The sequence below is a fragment of the Mus caroli genome, unplaced genomic scaffold (assembly GCF_978045245.1).
Source record: "Mus caroli unplaced genomic scaffold, Mus_caroli_1 scaffold_17, whole genome shotgun sequence".
Lineage (NCBI taxonomy): Eukaryota > Metazoa > Chordata > Mammalia > Rodentia > Muridae > Mus > Mus caroli.
This window is the reverse complement of record NW_028227272.1, coordinates 19,829,235-19,852,819: the sequence shown is the minus strand read 5'-3', so window position 1 is coordinate 19,852,819 and position 23,585 is coordinate 19,829,235. Positions and strand designations below refer to the sequence as shown.

Below are 23,585 nucleotides of genomic sequence, written 5' to 3'. Positions count from 1 at the left end.
GCTAGGCTAGAAGCCTGGAGATGGATGCTCCAACATTACAGAAACACTTATAGGGTGGGGGTTCAGGCAGCCAACACTTCCTGCCATTTCTATAGTTTTGAACACTGCTTGTCTGCACCTCCTGCATACTCAGGTCTCAGATGAGACTGAAGACTAGGTAGTCATAGTCTTACAATTAAATTTAAATTTTTTAGAACTTAAGAAGATGTTTATAGGTCTAAAAATGCTTTTAAGTTAGATAGAAAATGTTATGATAGAAAATATTTTAGGTACAAAACTCTAAACTCAGCGAGATAGGATGGAAAATACAATACTTTATCCTAAGTTGCCAAATTCAGATGGACTGGATGTTATGAATGTAACTCTTACCTAATAGTTTTCATAATTGCTTATCTGTTCCTACTGTATGCCATTTATTATTGTAAAAGAAAAAGCCTTTTTATTTGGACAAAAAAAGGAGAAATGTTGAGAGTTAGTCTGATGTTGCTATGTGTTCAAATGCTAAATACTGACCCCCAAGATCTGGTTGCCCTGACAAGCAGATCAGCACATCCACCAAGTGATGATGCTATGTAAACCTTGCTCTCCATTTTAAGACTACTGGTTAAATAAAGGTAGATATAGCCAATTACTGGAGAAAATAGAGGTGGGGGATCCAGGTAAAAACCACAAGAGAAGGAGGAAGAAGACACAGGAAAAAGTAGGTCTCCATTAGACATGATGGACCAGGCACATCTCCCTGAGTGAGGAACGGCTGCTGATACAGAAATAACCCAGGAAGACACAATCAGCAAGTATTTAAGGAGCACAACTGGGGAAGTAGGCAGTCCAGTTAGAAAATTAGTCTAGTGGAACTCCCCCGTCACTGTGCAAAGCTAAATAGATAATTCAAACTCTGAGTCTCATTCATTTGTAAGCTAGACCTATCTTATGGGTCTGGGTTATGTCCATGGGACATAAGAATAGTTAACAACAACATACTCCACTCACCAGGCTCCTACCCACTGTTACCACCAGGACAGGTCCACAGATGTATCACCACCTAGAGAATCTTGCAGGTCTCGGTGGCTATGGGGAATTTATTAGCTCCTCTATTCCCCACAGTTGCTGGTCATTCTCCAGTGGCCTAAAAGAAAAAGAGGCCATTTGCCCAAGTCTTTCTTTCTAATGACAATATCAAGCAGTGCTGTGGCTAAATGTGGCTTTTTAAAAAGAAAAAAAGAAGTAAAAGCAATAAGATTTTTTTTTCTTTTTGTTCTGTTTTGTTTAGATTTACTTGTTCTAATGCAATGAGTGCTGTTCCTGGATGTGTGTCTATATACCGCAAGTGTCCCTGCAGAGTGCAGAGGACAGCGGCAGAAGCAATGGAGCTAGAGTTACAGAGGGTTCTAAGTGTCCATCTGGGTGTTAGAAACCCAACCCAGGACTTCTGAGAAGCGGCAAGTGCTCTTAACCACTCAGCAATCTTTGCAGCCCATTAACCAACTTGTGAGACGTGAGAATGGATATTAATGTGACCTAGTGAAGAAGTGGAGGGTGGCCTGAGCTCCTCAGCTCCTCAGCTGGGGATACCCCCACTCCCAGGGGAGCTGCAACAACACTGCTGAAGCTTCCTTCTGAACTTTGTGGTTCCTGGACCTCCTTGTCTCAGGATGCTCTTCCATTGAGACTCTGTCCCTCCTTAGAGCTGTCTGATTCCTGAGTTTCCTGTCTCAGGTTATCTTCCATTGGGAAATCGTCTCCCCTCAGAGCTGTATGGTTCCTGGGCTTCTGAGTCCCAGGATACCCTCCTATCTGAGCAGAAACACTTATGTTAATACTATGCTTATATCATCCCTGCCCTCTTTTATGTAAACCCTGGTTTACATGTATGTACATATATGAGTTCAACATCTCTGGGTGAAGCTGGGCATAGGGTGAAGCCTGGAATCCCAGTAGCACACTTGGTGGATTGAGACAGGAGGACCTTGAGTTCAAGGCCAGGAGAGCTACAGAATGAGGCCCTGTTTAACCACAGTTCAACCTCCTGAATCAAACAAGCCTGTGTCCATTAGGGCTTTCTTTTTATCCTCATGGTATCAAAGGATTAGATTTTTTTTCCTGCTGGAATAACTTAATTAATCCAAAGAAAGGGTCTTTTAAAATAAAATTTATTATATTATTTATCTTTTTGAAAGCTTTTTAATTTTAATTTTAAGTGCATAACTGTTTGCCTGAATGTCTCTGTCTGTCTGTCTGTCTGTATATGTCTGTCTGTCTATATGTATGTATGTATCTATGTATACTACAAGTGTGCCTTGTGCCCAAGGTGGCCAGAAGATGCACCATAGTCCCTAGAACTAAAGTTATAGATGGTTGTGAGCTACCATGGCTGCTGGGGACTGATCCTAGGCCCCACCCCCACCCCCGGCAAGAGTAGCCAGTACCCTGAACCACTGAGCCATCTCTCCAGTCTGTGAACTTTATATTAAAAGAAAAATTCTTAAGGATTTTCTTTTCCTCTAATTTATGCATCCTACTTTCATTTGTTTCCTCCTGAGTGCACTGACGAGGAAATAAAAGTTATAGTAAAAACCTGTCCAAGTGTGCTCAGGAAGCAGCTCAGGTGGTAAAGTCCTGGCCTGGCAGTACAGAGTCTGAGTTTACTTCCCCAGTACCACATGAACCGGGCGTGGCAGCCCATGCCTGTATTCACAGCACTAGGGAGGTGGAGGCAGAAGGATCAAAAGTTTAAGGTCATTGTCAGCTACACAGCCAGTTTGTGATTAGTCTAAAGTTAATGCCTTTGCTTTCTCTGCCTCACCATTAGGGTCCCTATTTATATTCCTGGGTTCCTTAGTTCTTTGCCCTCTTTCCGGAGAACAAATAGGACTCTGCTCACTGTCCAGGCAGATTTCAGGCTGGAATATTGCAACCCTGGGGTTGCTGACCTGCATCTTTGCCTTTGGAAAGAATGTGCAAGTACAGAGCACATTTCTAAAACATTGCACCACAAAAAGATATGCTCAAGTGGCATATTATACTATATTATATTATACTATATTCTATTCCAAAAGTCAGTATTACTAATAATAAAAATTAAAGCTTGTAGGATGGTGGTGGCCCATGCCTTTCATCCCAGCACTTGGGAGGCAGAGGCAGGCACATTTGTGAGTTCAAGGTGTGACTGATGTACAGAGTTCCAGGACAGCCAGGGCTACACAGAGAAACCCTGTCTCAAAAAAGAAAACAAAAGAAAAAGAAGAAAACCTTAGTCTGTAGCAGACTGAGTAAACAGTCTGCTTAAGAGTGGCATTTACTATGCGCAAGCTTATAAACTGTTCTCCAAAAGCAGCGCTGGTGGGCAGATTGGTGTAGGAAGTCATGTGCTCCTGGTTGACACATTATCTACTTTCTAACATGCAAAATTAATATAGACATTTGTAAAATTCACAAAGCTACTGCCTCTATAAAAACCACAAAAGTGAATACAGCAGCTAGGGCACACACACAGCCATTCACACCTTCAACAATGACTGCAAATCCAAGGAAGAGCAGGTGCTTCTAGGAGAGCTGGCAAGTGCTATAGCCACATGAGATATTCCAGAACAGGGTTAGGGTTATACAGTAGGTACATAGGATTCTGGGATAGAGTGATGGAGGAAAGAGCCTAGAACATGGAAGTCAGAAGCACTGCAGCTGAGCACAGCCATGTGGCAGAGAATAAATGATATATTAAGTTATGGTCTAATCAGGGAACAGCCAGAGCCATGGCCTAGGTCTTTTGTACAAATATTTGAGTCTCAGAGCAATCATTCTGGGACCCTGGGGTTGAGAGGAAAAACTCAAGAATTCAGCAACCCTGGGTTTAAGAGTCTCATGCTCTACTGACTGAGATATAGCTTTGAATGGATATTTTTTGCACAAAACCAGTAAACATTAATAGAAAATGTTTCTGAATTGATTCTGAATTGATTCTGAATGGAGAAATGAGACTTTGTCAATTAGCAAGCACGGATCCAGCAGTGGCAGTGGTGCCTTTTACTAATGCTGAAATGGCCTCCTTATAGACAGAAAATGCACACTGGCAAACAGTTTGTAGTCATTTCTTGGAGAATATTAATAGCAAACACCTAAAGAACAAACAACTTCAGTTTATAAAAAGAGCCAGTTGGATTCTCCCTCATATTATAAAAGGGACTTCAATTGCTTGAGCCCTTACATTTTATACTGATGTGAATAAATCAGGAAAGACAGAGTATGAGTCACAAAAATAAATAAGGTGGTTGAGAGTCCTCATGATTCAGCTGAAAAATCAGCTATATGCAATTCTTTTTTTTTTTCTTTTTTTTTTTTTTTTTTTTTGGTTTTTCGAGACAGGGTTTCTCTGTGTAGCCCTGGCTGTCCCGGAACTCACTTTGTAGACCAGGCTGGCCTCGAACTCGGAAATCCGCCTGCCTCTGCCTCCCGAGTGCTGGGATTAAAGGCATGTGCCACCACGCCCGGCTGCTATATGCAATTCTTACAGTGATTTAGATTTTTCAAGAATCTCTTAATATAGTATCTGACTCCCAATATACAGAGAGAGTTGTACTGCATATAGAAACACTTGAACCTAATTCAAAATTGACTTCACTGTTTATTCAACTACAAGTGATCAGAAATAGAAACCATCCATTGTATATAACACATAGGCGATCCCATACGGGTCTGCCAGGCCTGTGACCACAAAGTAATGATGCAATTGGGCAGCTATTGATAGGAAATGTGCTAGCAAAGATTGAAGCAAAAATGTCCTATCACTTGGAAAGAAGCCAAGGAAATTATAAAGAAGAAGTCTACTTGTTTTTATATAACCAAATTCCATTACATTCGAGAAGTAACCCTAAAGGTACTAAAAGAAATGAAATTTTGCAAATGGATGTGTTTCATTTTACAGAGTTCGGTAAACTGAAATATGGACACCATGATATAAACATATATTCTGGATTTCAATGGGCAACTGTAAGTTCTGAAGAGGCCGATTCTGTAATTATGCATTTATTATAAGTTATGGCAACTATGGGACTACCTGCACAAATTAAGACTGACAATGCTCCAGCATATGTCTCTCATAAAATGGAACATTTTTTGCATATTATAATATAAAGCATATTACAGGTATACCCTACAATCCTACAGGACAAGAGGTTGTGGAGAGATCTAATTGTACTGTAAGAGATGTTTAACAAACAGAAAGGGGTCACAGAGACCACCAGAGATAGAATACAGTGCATTATTGACTTTAAAATTCTTTTGTTTATAAAGTCCAAAGTAATTTAAGAAAGACAGATGTCTTTCGTTTGCTCGAACAAAAAGCAAAGAATACACACACAATGTGCACAATGCACATTCAACACATATGTTTGTGCAGAAATGTATATTATTTGTGAGAGTTTATGTGCTTTCAGAGCAAAATGACCAGACACCAATGAAAACAGAACAAGGAGCACAGGTGACCCAGCCTCACAGACTGTCTCAGCTGCTGTTTCATCAGACTTGTTTCCAGGACAACTTCAAAGCAGCTAGCTCACTCGGTCTAGCCTTCCTTCCTTTTTTTTTTCTTCTTTCTTTCCTTCCTTCCTTCATTTCTTTCTTTCTCTTCCTTCCTTCCTTCCTTCCTTCCTTCCTTCCTTCCTTCCTTCCTTCCTTCCTTCCTTCCTTCCTTTCTTTCTTTCTTTCTTTCTTTCTTTCTTTCTTTCTTTCTTTCTTTCTTAGATTTATTTATTTACTTACATATTTTATGTATATGAGTGCTCTGTCAGCGTGTACACCTGCATGCCAGAAGAGGGCTCAGGGCCTCTAGAAGAGCAGCCAGTGCTCTTAATCACTGAGCCATCTCTTCCGCCCTACAGCTAGCTTTCTTTTTTTTTTTTTTTTTTTTTTTGGTTTTTTTGAGACAGGGTTTCTCTGTGTAGCCCTGGCTGTCCTGGCACTCACTTTGTAGACCAGGCTGGCCTCGAACTCAGAAATCCGCCTGCCTCTGCCTCCCGAGTGCTGGGATTAAAGGCGTGCGCCACCACGCCCGGCTACAGCTAGCTTTCTTAAGACTTGACCATTCTCCCAATTTCCTTTAGGCTCCACCAAAAGAAAATATATCCCACAAAATCAGCAGGAAGAAATTTTGAGAGAACAGCACCCCATTCCCAAAAGGCAGGGTGGAAGTGTCTTTGGTCATGCAATGGGTTGTGAATGTTTGTTGTTGTTTAAGGGGTTGGTTGCAAGTTTTTAAACGTTCTCAATCAGGGAGAAAATAATGTATAAGAAATTAAACTCAGGGGTTTCTCTCTCTTTTTTTTTTCTTTTCTCTAAGCTTCTTTTTTTCTTATGTAGGGGGAGAGGGTTTGAAAGGATAAAAGGGGGATATAGGAATAATATAAGAATAATTGAAAAAAGGGTAGATTATTGAATCTACTCTTAAATCAAAAAAGCATTCTATAAGCCAATAATGCCACATTGGTATAGACTTTTGTATATATGCACAAAGATTAAGGTTATTTATGTTACTACGTGTAAGGAGCCGCCCTCACATTCGCCATTACAAGATGGCGCTGATGGCACTGGCACCCGTGTAATCAAACCATCTGTGCATGCGCCGGGGTAGTTTCCCACCCCATGTGCTCTGCCTTCCCCGTGATGACAACTCCGGCCGATGGGCTGCAGCCAATCAGGGAGCGACACGTCCGAGGCGGAGGACAGTCCTCCATAAAAGGGACGGGTTTCCGCCATTCTGGGGTTCTCTCTATCTCTCTCTCTCTCTCTGGCTCTCTTCTCCACTGGCTCCTGAAGGGGTAAGCAATAAAGCTTGTGCCGCAGAAGATTCCGGTTGCCCTGAGCGTGTTCTTACCAGGGGGGACAAAAGCGCGGGCAATAACTACGTACTGTATGTTATGTTATGTTTCAACTCTCGTTTAGCATATTGGTCATATGCAGCTCATTTAAAAAATACAAAATTTAGTTCCAGGCCTCTTAAAGCTGCTAATAGAGACTGTTTAAGATAATTAAGTAATGTAATTTAATAGGTAGTCAATCAAGCTTATGTTCATGTTAGATGCTAGACTAGTTTATCATAAAAATATGCTTCCTAGGTTGAACAGATATTAATACCTAGAAATAAGCAATGTTTGCCTATTCAGATGTGCTATGGCTAGATAGGTAGGTAGATAGATAGATAGTGTTCAAAAACTTCAGAGACCTATAGAATATGACATTTAAAGATTTTTTTTTCAACGAGACATGTTTTCTCCTGGCACCACCCGCATTCTACATCAAGGAATATGATTGCATTGAAGAAACTCCTTATGGAATTTGCTTCAAATGTGGCAAGCTAGCCGCCACTGGGCAAGAAACTGCCCCTGCTTCAACTGCTGATGGTATGCTGTCCAAACTGCACAAACATGGATGCAAGGAAGTTGACTGCTAAGCTTAGCAAGGACAAATAGTTCCTACTTCACAGAAAGTCTGTCAGATATTCTGGGCCAGCAGGCTGAAGGTGATGCTTCTATGATTTAGAGGTATTTGGGGTAACTGTCTACATAGTCAATTGTCTCTGTCATTTCTATAGTTTTGGCAGCTGTTTGCACTTCCTACATACTCAGGTAATATTTATTCCTTCTCTAGTCTATGATGGAATTGAAGACTAGATAGTTATAAGTTTATGTTGTTCAGCATCTAAGAAGATGTTTTAGGTTGATAATGCAAGTTATGGTAGAAATTGATTTAAGTACAGAACTCTGAGATCACTAATAGAGTAATGGATAGTAAGATACTTTTTCTAAGGCTACCAAAACATATGGACTAGACATAGTGTAAATCTTGCCTGATAGTTTTCATATTTGTTATTATTGTGTATAGTTTATTCATGTAAGAGAAAGAATCTTTTATTGGACTAAAAGGGGGAATTGTAGAGAGAATCTCTTGAGGACTGTATAGTTGTATCACTTGTCAATAAAAAAAACCCATATAGGAAAGGGTAGACTAGAAGGCGCGATATCAAGTAGGCAGAACGGATTCTGGGATAGGGAGGAGAGAGCCCAAAACATGGAACAGGTCAGAAGCATGGGAGCTGAGCAGAGGTAACCAGCCACATGGTAGAACTTAGATTTAGAATAAATATGATACCAAGTTATGGTCTAATCAGGGAACAGCCAAAGCTTATGGCCTAGGTTATTGTAAAAATACATAAGTCTCAGAGTTATTATTCTAGGGGCCTAAAGCTGGGGTGAAAACTCAGTTTATATTATTAGAATGTAAAGAACTTTCATATAGAACTGATACTTTCGTGTTGTAAAACTTTAAAAATCCTGGCGCAGGTTCCTTCCTGCCTTTGACCATTTATGTTTGTGGATGAAAGACACACACTCACAGCCTTTATATTTTAATATGTCTTAAGCAGCACAATAGCTGGGCAACTGCCTACCCTGCGTGCTGTTAGAATCTACCTCCTACCAATAACTCAGAGTTTGTAATTACTTACTAATTTCTTTGTTCCATCTTGGCTGATCTTAACTCCAATTAGTTAGCTCTCCGAGTCACATTCTCTTGGCCCAGGGCATTCTCCTTATGTCTCTATCCCATGGCTGCACTGTCTCTCTCCCACTTTCCTTGTGTTCTCTAACCCCTGGGGAGCCTAAACCCTGCCTATGAGTCTTCGTCCCAGCGATTAGCTGTTGGCATCTTTATTTACCAATGAGAATTAATTGGGGGCAGGTTGCCAGAAACTATGTGCAGACTCCAGATCTTAGAGGCTAGCACTTAGCATTACAATAAACAGCAAAAGATAAGACCTCAACACTTTCGTTTGTTTCTTTGTTTCTTTGTTTTTGTGAGACAAGCTCTCTGTATTATGTAGCTCTGGCCATCCTGGAACTTACTGTGTAGACCAGGTTGGCCTCAGAATTCACCTGCCTCTGCCTCTGCCTCCTAAATGCTGGAATTTTGAGGCATGTGCCACCATGCCCAGCTTGTTTCTTGTTTTTAATACAATTGTTTATCTGTGGCAACTGCAGTAGGGTATCAATTAAAATGTTCCAGACTTCTAATTTCTCCTTTTCAAGAAATATTTTCATAAAGTCAAAAGTCAAAGTTCTTTGCGAATTACAAAACAGATGTTTCTGTGGGATAACAATATTTTGGGTTATTAAGTTGAGTTTATTTGTTCTTGGTTTTCTGATTTTCTCTGCCTTTTCTCAACTTGGCTACATCAGCTGGCTCTGTGTTCATGCTTCTGTCAAAGAATGTCCCCCCTCCCCCCGCCCCCAGGATGGTCAAGGTGGTTAACTGTGGTTGGTCAATGCTCTAATGGTTGTTGGAACTGTGCTGTGCAGGTTATTCAGTGGAGTACTGATGACCATTGTGGCTGGAAGGTAGAGAAAATCTGAAAATGTATTAACCTGGCTCCTGATGCCCGAGTCCAGATTTCCAAAGAAGGGGGAGGAGGATTAAAGTGTAAGCAAAGAGTTCTGCTGTCCCTTCTGGAAACAGCCTGAGCCAGATCCCTTGAAGGGCACAGCTGGGTGGTGCATCTCAGCATTCCTGTCCCTGGGTGATCTTCTGGGGACGCCTTCATCCTTAGTTGGACATAGAAGTGGCAGTTAAAGTAGCCTGACAGAGAGATGTGTTCAGGCCAGTGGTTCTCTGTGTCCACCCAAACTCGGCACTATATGAGAATCTGTGTGGGGAAAGGCAGGCTGAAGGGATCCAGGAAGGACTAGGGTTCATTTCCCCTTAGCCCAGCAGAGTGCCTAGGTGAAACGGGAATTGATTGGAATATAAGTGATATTTCTTGAACGTCTGAATTCATTCTTATGATTATGCTAAAGCTTTCTTTGCAGCTGGTAGCCAGTTTTTTTGTTTGTTTGTTTGTTTGTTTTTGGTTTCCAAAGACAAGGTTTCTCTGTGATGCCCTGGCTGTCCTTGAACTTGCTCTGTAGATAAGCTGATCTTGAACTCACAGATATCTGCCTGTCTCTGCCTCCCAAGTGCTGGGATCAAAAGCATGCACCACCACTGCTTGACTAGCCAGTTTTACTCAGCATTTCAGAATTGAATTTAGACTAGAAATCACTAGGAAACAATGTGACTCTTACAATAATATATTAAAACAATATGTACTTTCTTGGTATGCCCACTTTATCCGTTTGAATGAGAATGGTCCCATAGGCCCAGATATGTGAACATTGTGTCCCCAGTTTGTGGTGTTGTCTGGGGATGTGTAGGAGGTATGGCTTTGCTGGGGGAATATGTCATTAGATTCAGCCTTTGAAATGAAAAGTCTCCTGTCACTTCTAGTTAGCGTTTTCTGCTTTATGCTTGACATGTGAGTTCTCAGCTTCCTGCTCCTCTTCACACGCCTGCCACTTGCTCCCACGCCTCCCCACCATGATGCACTCTCATCTCTCTGGAACCATAAGCCAAAATAAACTCTTTCTTCCTTAAATTGCCTTGGTCCCAAGGCTTTATCATCATAGCAGAGAAGAAGGTAATACACCCAGCTATAGCACGACTGGAACAGAGACTCAAGAATTAGGGAGTTAACTCAAGGCAGAGAGAAATTCTGGGTGTCAGATTTGCCTCAACTGACTCAATACCAAGAGACAGACTTCACCTCTGGTTCCTAGCATTGACATCTGTACTGGCTGGTTTTGTGTGTCAACTTGACACAAGTTGGAGTAATCACAGAGAAATGAGCCTCCCTTGAGGAAATGCCTCCATGAGATCCAGCTGTAAGGCATTTTCTCAATCAGTGATCAAGGGTGAGAGAACCCATTTCAGGTGGTGCCATCCCTGGGCTGGTGGTCCTGGGTTCTATAAGAAAGCAACCTAAGAAGCAAGCCAGTAAGCAGCATTCCTCCATGGCCTCTACAACAGCTCCTGCTTCCAAGTTCCTGGCCTGTGTGAGTTCCTGTCCTGACTTCCTTTGGTGATGAACAGTAATGTGGAAGTGTAAGCTGAATAAACCTTTTCCTCCCCAACTTGCTTCTTGGTCGTGATGTTTTGTGCAAGAATAGAAACCCTGACCAAGACAACATCTTTCCTCTCATTTCCATTTGCCCATCATTCTGGCTTCTTTCCCATACTTCCCTATGTATGAAACCAAAGTTAAAGTAGATACACTTTTCATTTCTAACTCGTCATATTTTATTTATTCAGAATATTGTCATCTTCCCCCTACCAAGGAATCAGGTTTTATTTTGGAGGTGTATATCCAAAAAACTTGGAAATTTGTGGAAATTCACTCTCAAATTTCCCTGGACATGACCTGGAGGCTGTCTGAGGGAAGGGCCGAATCTCTGGTTGTAGGGGTCTGTTGCAATTTGGCAATGAGAAGCTGGGGAAATTGGCTTCAGGAAGAGTGAGAACTTCACCTATATTCAGTGGAGGGAGTTGGTAGACATATCCAATTTGTTGGTGGTGGAAAGGAAAGAGTCCTTTGCCTGGACCTATTTTTCTTGAGTGTCCATGTGGTGGACCATAGCCCCGATGATACTGACCTTTGAGTTCTTGACTATTGGAAGGCGGGTCACAAGGTCCATTGTCAAGGAAGTCATGTCCATGAGGATGGTGACCGTGGGGATGGTGACCATGGGGATGGTGACCGTGGGGGTGGTGACCGTGGGGGTGGTGACCATGGGGATGGTGACCGGGGGGATGGTGACCGTGGGGATGGTGACCATGGGGATGGTGACCGGGGGGATGGTGACTGTGGGGGTGGTGACTGTGGGGGTGGTGTCCATGGGGACGATGTCCATGACAAGGATGCTCATTACAACTGTGATTATGAGGGGGTCTATGGGTTCTGTTGGCACCAGAATGAGGGCGATAGCCAGGGGGCAGTTGTGGAAGGGCTCCTTCTTGAAGGCGTGGTCTGTCTGAATTATCTTTTCCTTCTGGTGGAGGTGGGCATCCAAGTTCATCTGTCTTATGGGTATGATGATGATCCTTGGATCTACTGAGCTTACACAGATGTTTGTCACAAAGAGGACGCTCATGGCCCCAATGGGGTTTCATGTCACTTGTGTTTTTATGATCCTGGTAAAGGACACAAAGACATGAATAAAATTATGTAAGAAGTTAAATGTTAGGCTTGATTTAGACTGGAGGCACTCAAAGATTTCACAAATTGATTTAAGAAGTAGGATACCCCCCCAAAAAAGCATTGATTTTTTTAAAACATTACTATATGTAGGGGTTTGCCTGCATGTATGTCTATGCACTGTGTGTGTGTGGGGGGAGGGGCTGTGGAGGCCAGAGAAGGTAGCAGATCCCCTAGAACTGGAGCTACAGGCAGCCATGAGTTGCCATGTGGGGCTGGGAATTGAACCCTGGTCCTCTGGAAGAGCAATAAATACTCTTAACTGCTGAGTCATCTCTCCAGCTCTGGTTCTTACATTTTTTTTTTCCTAGCCAAATTACATTTAAAATAAAAAAGGAATGTGTCGTTGAATAGCTTGATTATTTCCCAAGAGGAAAATGACAAATCAGAAAGCTAATGTGTAAGAGTGATCCTTTGGATGGACTACACGCTGTGTTATTTTTTGTTTTTTTTTGTTTTTGGTTTTGGTTTGTTTTTGGTTTTTCGAGACAGGGTTTCTCTGTGTAGCCCTGGCTGTCCTGGAACTCACTCTGTAGACCAGGCCGGCCTCGAACTCAGAAATCCACCTGCCTCTGCCTCCCAAGTGATGGGATTAAAGGTGTGCACCACCACTGCCCGACACATGCTGTTTTATAAAAAATTGTATTAAACTTATTTTTTCTTGTGTCAATGAAAAGTGATGAAACTCTATCAAGGAACTGCCTATTAACGTAGAATTTTTGATGGATCTGACATTCTCAACACAGTCCCAAGATACTCTCCAGAAGATAGACACCTGAACTTCTCAACCCTAGCTTTAGCTTTTAAAAACAAACAAATAAAAAAACCAGTGTTTTTCTCTGTAGCTCAGCCTGGCCTGGAACTTGACTATTTTTCTTTTTCAGTTTCCCACATGTTAGAATTACAGTTGTATACCAAAACACACTTTAATTTTTAAAAAAATCTGCTGGGCGTGGTGGCGCACGCCTTTAATCCCAGCACTCGGGAGGCAGAGGCAGGCGGATTTCTGAGTTCGAGGCCAGCCTGGTCTACAGAGTGAGTTCCAGAAAAGCCAAGGCTACACAGAGAAACCCTGTCTCGAAAAAACCAAAAAAAAAAAAAAAAAAAAAAAAAAAAATCTATGGTTAGGCATGGTGCTATACATCTGGCTATGTGTCGCAGTGTACAACTTTAATTTCAGCACTAAGAAGCCAGAGGTGGGAAGATCTCTATGAGTTTGAGGCCAGCTTAATTTATTCAGTGAGTTCCAGATTAGCCAATGCTACTTAGTGAGGCCTTGTCTCAAAAAACAAAACAAAACAAAACAAAACAAAACAACAAAGGAGCAAACAAAATCTATGGTGCCATGTTTTTGGTGACAACAAACCTACTCTGTGATTCTGTCTCTATCTTTCTGTCTCTTATACACACACACACACACACACACACACATACATGTACACACACATGTACACACATATACTCATACACATGTATACACACACACATCATAAGACTCAAATGAACCAAATGTACTATGCAAGAGAAATTGTCACTTGGTCTGGTCCTGCTCACGATGAAGGATGCTCAGTCAACCCACCTCAATGTTGAAGACTTCGCAGTTTATATCAGTGGAATCTGGGGTTTCCAAGTCAGAGGCTTCTATATTGTAGGACAAAAGTGCTCTGCAGAATCCAAAGACCTTCAAAGGGAAATGCCTGTTAGCATGTGCAAGAGGGGTATACAGTGAATGTGTCCATATATGTGTGTATTCACAGGGGTGTGATGTTTCTAGCCAAGAAAAGCTTTAAATGAACAAGAGGAAAGGGTCTGTATCTTCCTTGGGGAATCTCTGACATACATGCACCACACCCAAACAAAGAAGGAAAATGAAAGACAATACTATCACACACCACATCTGTTATTTATTATTGTCACATAGTCAACACTTGGATGAAGTACCGGTTCCACAGGTTTTTATCAGGCTTCTGTGGGTTTCTTCCATGAACAGACACACTGCACACCTGTATGTAGTACTAGGAACACATGTCCCTGCTACCCTTAGGCTAGTGTTTCTGCAATAAAGACCTGGGTGGCTTGTGCCTGGGAGAATGGGAAACGCTGTTGAAGACAGATTTGTGTAACTTGCAAATGCTGGGAAGGGCAGAGCCACTACAAAGATGGGTTTGCTTGAGCCCTGTTAACATGAGTGTCTAATGGCTCTAACTGGCTGGCATTCTGTGTTCCAGAAGCCCCTAAACCCATTTGTCAAAGGACAAGAAGACAATTCATTTCTAAAAAAAGCTAGGCATTGAGGCTGTCTGTAGAGTTTGGAAGTCAAGGAGACCTATATGAATGTGGACTTGCCAGTTACCAGCAGTGGGAAATGAATTGGACAAAGATTCTGAAATTCAGTTTTGCAAATGAGTGGGATACCCACAGGTACAAGCAGCTTTGATTACGTGAGGGGAGGCTGCTAGCTTCCCCTTCTCCAACCTTCATGACTCTGCAGTGGGTTTTTAGCACCACACAAACCCAGTGAAGTGTTTGTCTTTGGGGGCTTCTAATGAGGAATCTAGAACTGGCTCAAGTAGGAAATTTGAGCAGCTGGAATGTGTATGTATATAAGTATGCATTTGCATTTGTGAAATTGATGACCCAGCACATGCCTCTCCCCTTCTGGCTGGGGAAAGTGGAGGTGCCATTAAAACCCAGAAAAGCCCTCGAATTGAGAATTAACTAACAGTGCACAGGTAAGTGAGCCAGACACTTGAACCTCCACACTGGGGCTGTCAGGAAGCTCAGCAGACAATAATGTATGTGGAGATGCTTTGTAAACACCAAGATACGAAGTGCTTTAGTCATTTTCTCATCATGATGACCAAAAAAACCCTGCTAATCAAGGACTAAAGGAAGGAAATATTGGGTGTCGTCAGTAAGACCTTCCAGCAAATAATGGTCAATCTGATTCAGGAAGAAGTGCTGGATTCTAACCAAGCTTGGCAGGGCCACAGTAATGTCCTCACTTGTCGTCTGGGATACCTGCAAGCGTCAATTCTTGGTGTAGATGGCCTTAGTGCAGGCTGGTTATTAGCTCACTAAGCCTTTAGTCTTAAAGAATTGAAAATTCAATTCTAGGCATATGTATATAATGCAATGTATATTCTTTAACTCTCTCAATGACAGCACACCATACTCACCAGAGGGGACCTGGGGACCTGCTGTGTGGAACAGTTCCTCACGGAGAATTCCACATAGTAATTGGTTCTTTCCTCTCCTCTCTAGAACAGAGGAATCAACATGGTTTCATGAGCATAAAAGCTAAGAGGAAAAGTAACAGCCATTATACAACATCTTGTAAAGCACTATGGGAATTAAAATGATGAATACATGCTATTTTCCTTTGGTTGCTGCCGAATAAAAATATATTACATCAGTGATAAGAGATCACCATTTTCCGGAAATTCTGTAGTATACAGGCATAGCATAGCAGGGAAAAACAGTCTCCCTGAGCCCCAGATCCACATTCTTGGGGGGAGTCACTGTTACTTTTTTGTTTGTTTGTTTGTTTGTTTGTTTTATGCATGAGATGTTTTTCTTGCATATGCTTCCGTCTAAGGAGGTCAGAAGATGGTGTCAGATGATCCGGATCAAGAGTTACAGATGATTGTGAGCCATTACATAGGTTCTTAGAATCCAACCCAGGTCCTCTGGAAGAGCAGTGGGTGCTCTTAACCTGTGGGCCATCTCCTCAGCTCTGTTCCCACTGGTCTGAAGTGCTTCTCCTTATACAGGCTTTGCCTGCATGTAGAAGCATGCAGGTGATTAAATACCTCATATACACGGGCTCACATGCTAAATATTGTGTGAAGCCTTCTTCTTCCCTCCTGCCAGTGCCTGTTGGTTCAGCACATTCTTCATAGGACGCCATGTTATACGCATCCCATTGCTTGAAACACCATGATCTATTTGATTTTCCCTTTTCAAAATACTTGGCAGGGCTGGGGAGATATTTCAGTGTTTAAGAGTACTCACTGCCTTTTCAAAGGACCAGTTCATTTCCCAATCAGGAGATCCAATGCCCTCTTCTGACCTCTGGGGGCTCAGCACACATACAAACAAAACACACATACTCACACACACACACACACACACACAAATAAATAAATAAATCTTTAAAATAAAGCCAAAACATTAACTGTCTGTTCCACATAACAGCTCTGGGTAGGACGCACTAGAATTCTAGATCTATGAGCCTTAGTATTCTACCATAGGACGCTAACACTGGATGTTTTTTAGTGCTCAAGTAATCCAATAATGCTCTTGCCTTTCCTTTGGCTTCTTTTTTTCTGTCAGATAATAATTCCATCCTCATCCCATTGTCTCTTCAGTAAGAGAAGTTTATGGGATTGCTCTTCACTAAGCATCAAAGGCTGCAACGATTTAAAAGGTAGCTGCCCAAGTGAGACAGGTGTACAGTGTACAGGGCAAGGCGCTCAGCTCACCCCTGCCAGGCTGCGGTAGTGGGAACTCACCGCTCTTATAACCCGTTCTGCCCGTTCCACTCTGAAAGAGGCAAAGTCACCATTCTCCATTTTGTACTTTTCCAGGGCTTTACGGGCTTGCTTTCTGTAGAGCTCGGAATCCTCAAAGAAGTCCAAGAGTACAGGACTGTCTTTGGTGTTGCGAAGTGCTGAAGAGACTAGAGGAAAGAGAAAGACAGCCATGTCACAGGGTCAGAGTTGGAAGTGGCAACATCAACACTAGATCAGAATACAGCACATGTAAGCACAGCCCAGAGAGGGACACTGTTATTACAGATGGACTAACTGAAGGTTAAAGTAATTTGTCAAGATCAATCAGCGAGGCAGCAGCTGTTCTTCCCTGCCGCTCTGTCTGACCTCCATCCATGACGCCATGCCCATTCCGGCCTTCAAAATGTGCTGAAAGAGCTATGCTTCTGTGCTTCCTTTCTTTGTCAAGGAGAGAATGGAAGCTTTAAGTTAAAGCTACAGAAAATGGTTGCACACAATCTCCCTCTCCCCCTCCCCCTCCCCCTCCCCCTCCCCCTCCCCCTCCCCCCTCCCCCTCTCCCTCTCCCTCCCCCTCCCCCTCCCCACTCCCTTCTCTCTCTCTCCCCACAGGTAATCAGCCACAGGGAATCACCCTGTAGCTACCCTCAGACCCACACCACGGCGAGTGCTGGGAATATAGGCCTATAACACCACGCCTTGCTTCTCTCGGTTTTTTAAAAGCAATTTCCTGTAGAAGCGGCTGTGTTGTTAATGCTGTTCAGTCTGAACTGCTCAGCTGTTCAAGCTGAAATATGCCCCTTTAAAATTAATTCTTAGCTGGGCAGCGGTAGCCATGCCTTTAGTCCCAACATCCAGCAGGCAGAGGCAGGCAGAACTCTGCGAGTTCAAGGCCAGCCTATTCTACAAAGTGAGTTCCAGGACAACCAGGGCTAAACAGAGAAACCCTGTCTCATGAAAGAACAAACAAACAATAAAACAAAACAAACCTAATTAATTCTTTTGGAAAAAATACTAAAATACTTAAGAGTCTGGACTCTAGAGTCAACACTGTAGAGATTTAGATATAACATTCTTTGTCATGCCTCAGTGTGCTTCTGAGAACACACCTTGGAATCTTTGCCAGCCCCAATTATTTTTATCTCTGCAATAAAAAGTTCTACAACGTTTACTTCATAGCCTTGTGTGGGATTAAATGGAATGATCGGCACTAGCTAACACAGTATATAATTACTTTATACACTGAAATATAGAACTTTCAACTTGTTGAAGCCAATTCTTATCAAGGGCTAAGTATTCTGCAAAGCGACCTCATTCTATTTAATTCCAACAAGAATTCTAAACAAGGAAAACCTAAATCAATTAAGTAACCTGCTCCCCAAGTCACAAGTACTCTGGAGATAAAATAATTGGCACGACTTTGGAGGCAGAATCTAGACACAATGATGACACGATTCCATCTCAACAGTGTTGACTCAGAAAGAATGGGTAAATAATGAGGTTCGACTTCAAGCTCAAACCGGCCTAACCTCAGAATTAAGTCTCTGCAATAAATTCCCACATCTATACAATAACTGTCTTTAAGTGAGGTATGTCAGAAGCAGGGAGCTGTGCTCTGTCTAATGTCAGGAGACTCATACTAATTAATGGACAACACAAGGACAGGCACCCTCTCCCATTCCATAATGCTGTTACAGAATGGTTACCACGGTATGACTGAGTTCTGTGCAATTCAGCAGATGACCTTACCAGAACTTGTGGTGCAGTTATAGCCATTCACACTAAGATCTTGAGACTCATTTGAGTATCTTGTGGCTATTACCTTACATTGTCCAATCACCTGTAAAAGAAGAGGATTTTAAGCCCTTATGGAACTACGTGCCTCAGTTTGACTTTGAGGAAACACAGCCACCATCTCTCATAACGTGTGTTTGGGGGTTTCTCCATCAGTCTTCTCTCAGACTGTGAGCTGCACACCACTGGCATCCCAAACCCTTATGAGAGCACCTGCTTAAGTGGACTGTGGCAATACCCCAAATGTTTTCAAAGAAGGCAGGACTAGATAGAGCCCCTCAGTGTGTAAACCTCTCACTTCAGGACTTGGCATCCTGTGTCTGCTCATTCCTTTGCACTCTCACTTACGACAGGGAGACTGGCCTCAGTATCCAGGTCTATACACAAGAGGAGACCTAATTCCTCACTGCAACAGTGGCCATTACTGCTACCAGCAGTCTTCACAGCACACAATCCCAGTTCATAAATGCATAGGCTGTGTGGTCTGGAAATAACACTGGAGTCCATATACTGAAGTCTAAAGATGTTTGCTGATTTGCCTAAGACTTGAAGCTGGTGATGTTATCTCAGGGGGCCACAAGAGTACAATTGAAAGTTAATATCATCTGTGTGAATCACCAGCATCTTTTCCCATTGTGGTAGCCCAGCATGTGGTGGTGGCTCCCGTGAGTGAGCAGACTAGAAGGAAGAATGGTGAGAGGAGCCCAGTGGTCCCAGTTACTTACTATTTCAGATTGCCACCTCGATGGAAGACAGTCATCCCGGGCTTTTGTGGAAAGGACCCAACAGTCAGACTCTATCACATCTAAAGCTAAGTAGTAGACCGTGGCCGTTCCCTAAGGGAGACAAGGAAGGGACAGGTCAGGAGGATGCGGGAACACAGAGATTTTTTGTTTTGGTTTATGGGTTTTTTTTTTTTTTGTTCATTTTTTAAAAAATGATTTATTTATTCTTATTTTGTGTCCATTGGTGTTTGTCTGTGTGAGGGTGTTAGATCCCCTGGAACTGGAGTTGTAGACAGCTGTGAGCTGCCATGTGGGTGCTGAAATTGAACCTGGGTCCTCTGGAAGAGCAGCCAATTCTCTTAACTGCTGAGCTACCTCTCCAGTCCCTTGTTGTTGTTGTTGTTGTTTGCCACGCTCTCCGGTGAGTCAGCTTGACAGGCTGAGGCTTAAAAGCTACTCACGAGACAAAGAGTTTCACAGAAACTCACTCCTGGAGTCTGGCATTCTCTCTAACCCATACATTAATTTTCCATTCCCGTGTTAGTCTAGTGTATGGATCCACGTGCTCTCTTTTAGTATTATCCTATTATAAGTGCCTTTTAAGATTAAATTCTGACATAGCTAAAGCCTTCTGCCAGTGTTCCAACAGTCCTAGAACGTCCTTGAGCAAGACCATGGGCTTGAAATTCAGTAGGAATGTTGCTATTCAGTGACATTCAGAATAGCCTCTGGTACTACACTAACATTTAGAATAAAAGCCAAGTCGCTCCCATACACAGGAATTTACAATGGTTTAGGAAGTAGATCGGGCTGTGATTTTAGAGTATTGCATTATTCATGAGATGGTTAGCTAGAAAGAAACTCCCTAGTTAGAACCATGACTTGGGTGTGAAAGCCCTTGCCCTATGAGTGAAAAGACCTCACACCTGGCTTCTAAGACTATAGCTGAGTTACACCCATACACGCATTTACAATGGCCTAAGGGGAAGGTGGACTATACAATAGACTAAAATAGGAACTATGGCAAAGGCACGAAGCCCTTGACCCTGGCTTCTAAGATTAAGCGAATCTTAGGTGGAGCCCTTGTTGATCCCAGTTGTTAACAATGAATTCTATCTCAGGTGGTTCCCGTTAGACCTTCTGTGTTTGCATTCTTCTGTTTTATGTAAGAATCCAGTAACCTCTTTGTACCTTGCTAGTGTGTCACCCAACTTCCTTATTGTCTTCTGCATAAAAAGTTTGATGCTCGATTTGACAAATTACATTCAGATCCAACACAACCTCTCCTGTGTGCATCTGTCTGTCAATTCATCCGACACTTTGCCCACCCACGACTAGAGACCCGTTCCACGCAGACAAAGGGGCCCAGAGGGTCTGCGGCAGTTGTTGTTGTTGTTAAAGATGTGTTTATTTATTATAAATACTGTTCTGTCTGCATATATGCCTGCATGTCAGAAGAGGGCGCCAGATCTCGTTACAAATGGTTGGGAATTGAATTTAGGACCTCAGGAAGAGCAGTCAGTGCTCTAAACCTCTGAACCATCTTTCCAGCCCTGTTTTTGTTTTAATAAAAGCAATATCTTCCTTTCCCTTTCCTTTCTTTCCCTCAATTCTCCTCCACTCCCTCTTTTCCTGCCCCCTCACCTTTCTTTCTCTCTTCTTCCTTCCCCTTTCCATTTCTCTATCCCTTGTTCATTCTCTCTCTTTTTAAAGAACAGGATCCCAGAATGTAAGAACCCAGTCTGGCTTTGAACTGATGTTTCTGCTTCACAGGCCCACATGCTGAGATTACAGGCATACACTACTGTAGATCCAGAGGTTTCTTCTTTCACCTTTAAAAAGCTGCCACTAAATGGTCTATTTTTTGGAGGGTAGTGTTGAAAGTGCAAACCCAGAGTTAAAGGTGACAATAGCCACCACCTCCTCTGGTCTGTCCTCGTAGTCCTAATCTCTGTTCCTGAGCTGGCTTTCCTTAATCTTATCTGAAGATAAACCTCTTCTCTTGATCTCTCTGGGGTTCCCTGGTTCTCAGTGGCTTTATTAATTATTGGGGGGGTGTTTCTGGCTATACAAAGTAAATCTGCATGGGGCTCACACCTCAGATTCCAAAGCTCAGGAGGAGATCAAGAGTTCAAGACCAGCCTGAGTTAGCAGCAGCAGCAACAGCAGCAGCAGAACAAAACAAGTAAGAAAAGAAATATAAATACATCTTGCGATTATCAGGTTTTTTCCTTTAACCAATCATAAACAAGGCTGAGTGGTCTTTCCTTGAAACGTCTCTTATGTCTTGTCTAGTCCATAGTTTGGCCACTGCCTCGGTCTGGTCCTCATTTCCGCATTCCTGGATAAGTGAACAGCTTCTTAGTCCATATCCCTATCACCTGCCTCTGCCTCCTCAGTCCCATTGTGCCCCCTCCTCCCACTTTCTGTACTGCCATTCAGAGGTAGCGCCATTCTCTTTGACCCTGTGTCAGACAAAGGTGATAGAGTGTGACAGATGCTCTTTAAATTGTTGGTTGTCTTAAGTTGCTGTGTTACGGTTTTCTGTGTTTGGCAGTGGTTCCCAATGCTGTAAAAAGTATAAACTGCTTTGTGCGTCATCTGCAGTTGTCCCTGCTCTGGCTTCCTGATTTTAGACATTCCATCGTAGAAAATGTATGAAATTGTTATTGTTGTTGTTACTGTTATTGCTGCAGGGGGAGGAAACAGCATCTCTCCAGAGTCCCGATTAGCCTATCAAATCCGGTCTAAACAACCATACAATTTAAGTGAAGACAGTAAGCTTACTTGGCTTCAAGATAAGCCCGTACTCTCTTCCAACTTCACACTGAGCTCAGCCTTTCCAGAGCCCTATTGAACTTCTGTAATTCCTACCTGCTTGTTCAATTGCTTTGCAGTATCACTCTTTCTGATTGTCTGCTCACCTTGAGGAGCTGTGGTGTTGGAATACACTTATTCAAATCCCATCTATCCTCCAGAACATACCAACATATTTCCCTTTCAGGATTAAGAGATCTATCATTAAATCGCTCCAATATCTTTGGCATGGATATGGTCACAAAAATATCCTATTTTTCACAGTTGGCCTATGTGAATTTTGCGGATTATTATTTTCTTGAGAAGCACGGCTAATTCTAGTTTCCTTTTCAAAGTTCTCACTGTTCTATGGGCTCTATGGTGCTTCAGAATAGTTACAGATTGATGCATAGTTACTGATATGCCAATACAAAAGTTAGTTTAAAGGTAAACCCAACAATTTTGAGCACCTCAGAAACTAAACAGGAAACCTGATGAAAGTTGTTAATTATGCAAAGCAGTCTGCTCCTCCAGTCCCTTTCCCACCTTCCACATTGTCTCCCAGCTCAACTCCTCCATTGGCCATGTCTTACCGCTCTGTCCAAGTGGGCGTCAGAGACCCGCAGCAGCTCGAAAACATAGCCACTCCTCCGCCCTTTATTGATCAGGTCTAGAACTTTCTCAGCCAGAGGCTCAGAAGCATCACAGTTGGTGGGACTCAGGGCATGGGAACACTGCAGGGTGACTAGAAGCAATGCTGTGGCGAGCACCTTCATTGTGCTAAACCATCCTTGACTGTGGTCCACCATAGCAGAGAATTCTACCGTGATGCACACTCAATTGATAAAGGTCTTTATAGATTTTTTGTTGTATAACTGGGCATGTTCACTTTGACCCCAGGTTCAAATATCTGTCAACAGTCTGTAAATGATTAGTGTAGAGAAAGTTGAGACATAACACTGATGAGTGGGTAAAATCATCATTTGTGCAATACGCTATATCTGGTGGTTAACTGATTCAGGGTGTGTTTAACCCAAAGCACTTATTGTATTGTTATGATGGAGTTGGGAATAAGTTTTCTTATAGCTGTCTCATTTGGAAATCTCTATTGTCAGCTGCATCTTTGGATTATGGCGCTAAAATTCCTTAGCCAAACACAGGCAAATTATCTGAGGCGGGTAACCCATTCCATAGCCTGCCTCTTGAAGGGCCTGGCCTTCAGCTGTGACTGTGGAATCAGATGGACATTTGACACTGTTATCTTATTACTGTGTAATGCTATAAAACCCCTCTGCCTTAGTCACTGTTCTATTGCTGTGAAGAGACACCATGACCATGGCAACTCTTATCAAAGAAAGCATTTCATTGGAGCTTGCTTTCGGTTTCAGAGGTTTAGTCCCTTATCATCATTGTGGGAAGCATGGTGGCATGCACAGGCAGACATGGTATTGAGATATCGCTACAAGTTTTACATCTGGATCCACAGGCAGAAGGAGGCGAGAGCCACTGGACCTGGCTTGGCCTTTTGAAACTTCAAAGCCCACCGTGAGTGACACATTTCCTCTAACAAGGCCACATTCACTCCAACAAGGCCACACCTCCCAATCCTTCTCAAGTAGTGCCATTCTCTATGCCTACGCATTCCAA

General features: G+C 42.6%; 1 protein-coding gene across 1 annotated transcript; it reads right to left on the bottom strand.

The window, feature by feature from the left end:
- Positions 1–11,133: 11,133 nt before the first annotated feature.
- Hrg (histidine rich glycoprotein) lies at positions 11,134–22,797 on the bottom strand. Its single transcript, XM_021184912.2, has 7 exons — positions 22,532–22,797; positions 19,143–19,253; positions 18,373–18,463; positions 16,627–16,793; positions 15,292–15,372; positions 13,692–13,793; positions 11,134–12,048 (listed from the first exon to the last, which is right to left on the bottom strand). Exons 1-7 carry the CDS (start codon positions 22,745–22,747, stop codon positions 11,206–11,208), a joined length of 1,611 nt encoding a protein of 536 aa, XP_021040571.1. The 5' UTR covers positions 22,748–22,797; the 3' UTR covers positions 11,134–11,205.
- Between the last annotated feature and the right edge of the window lie 788 nt (positions 22,798–23,585).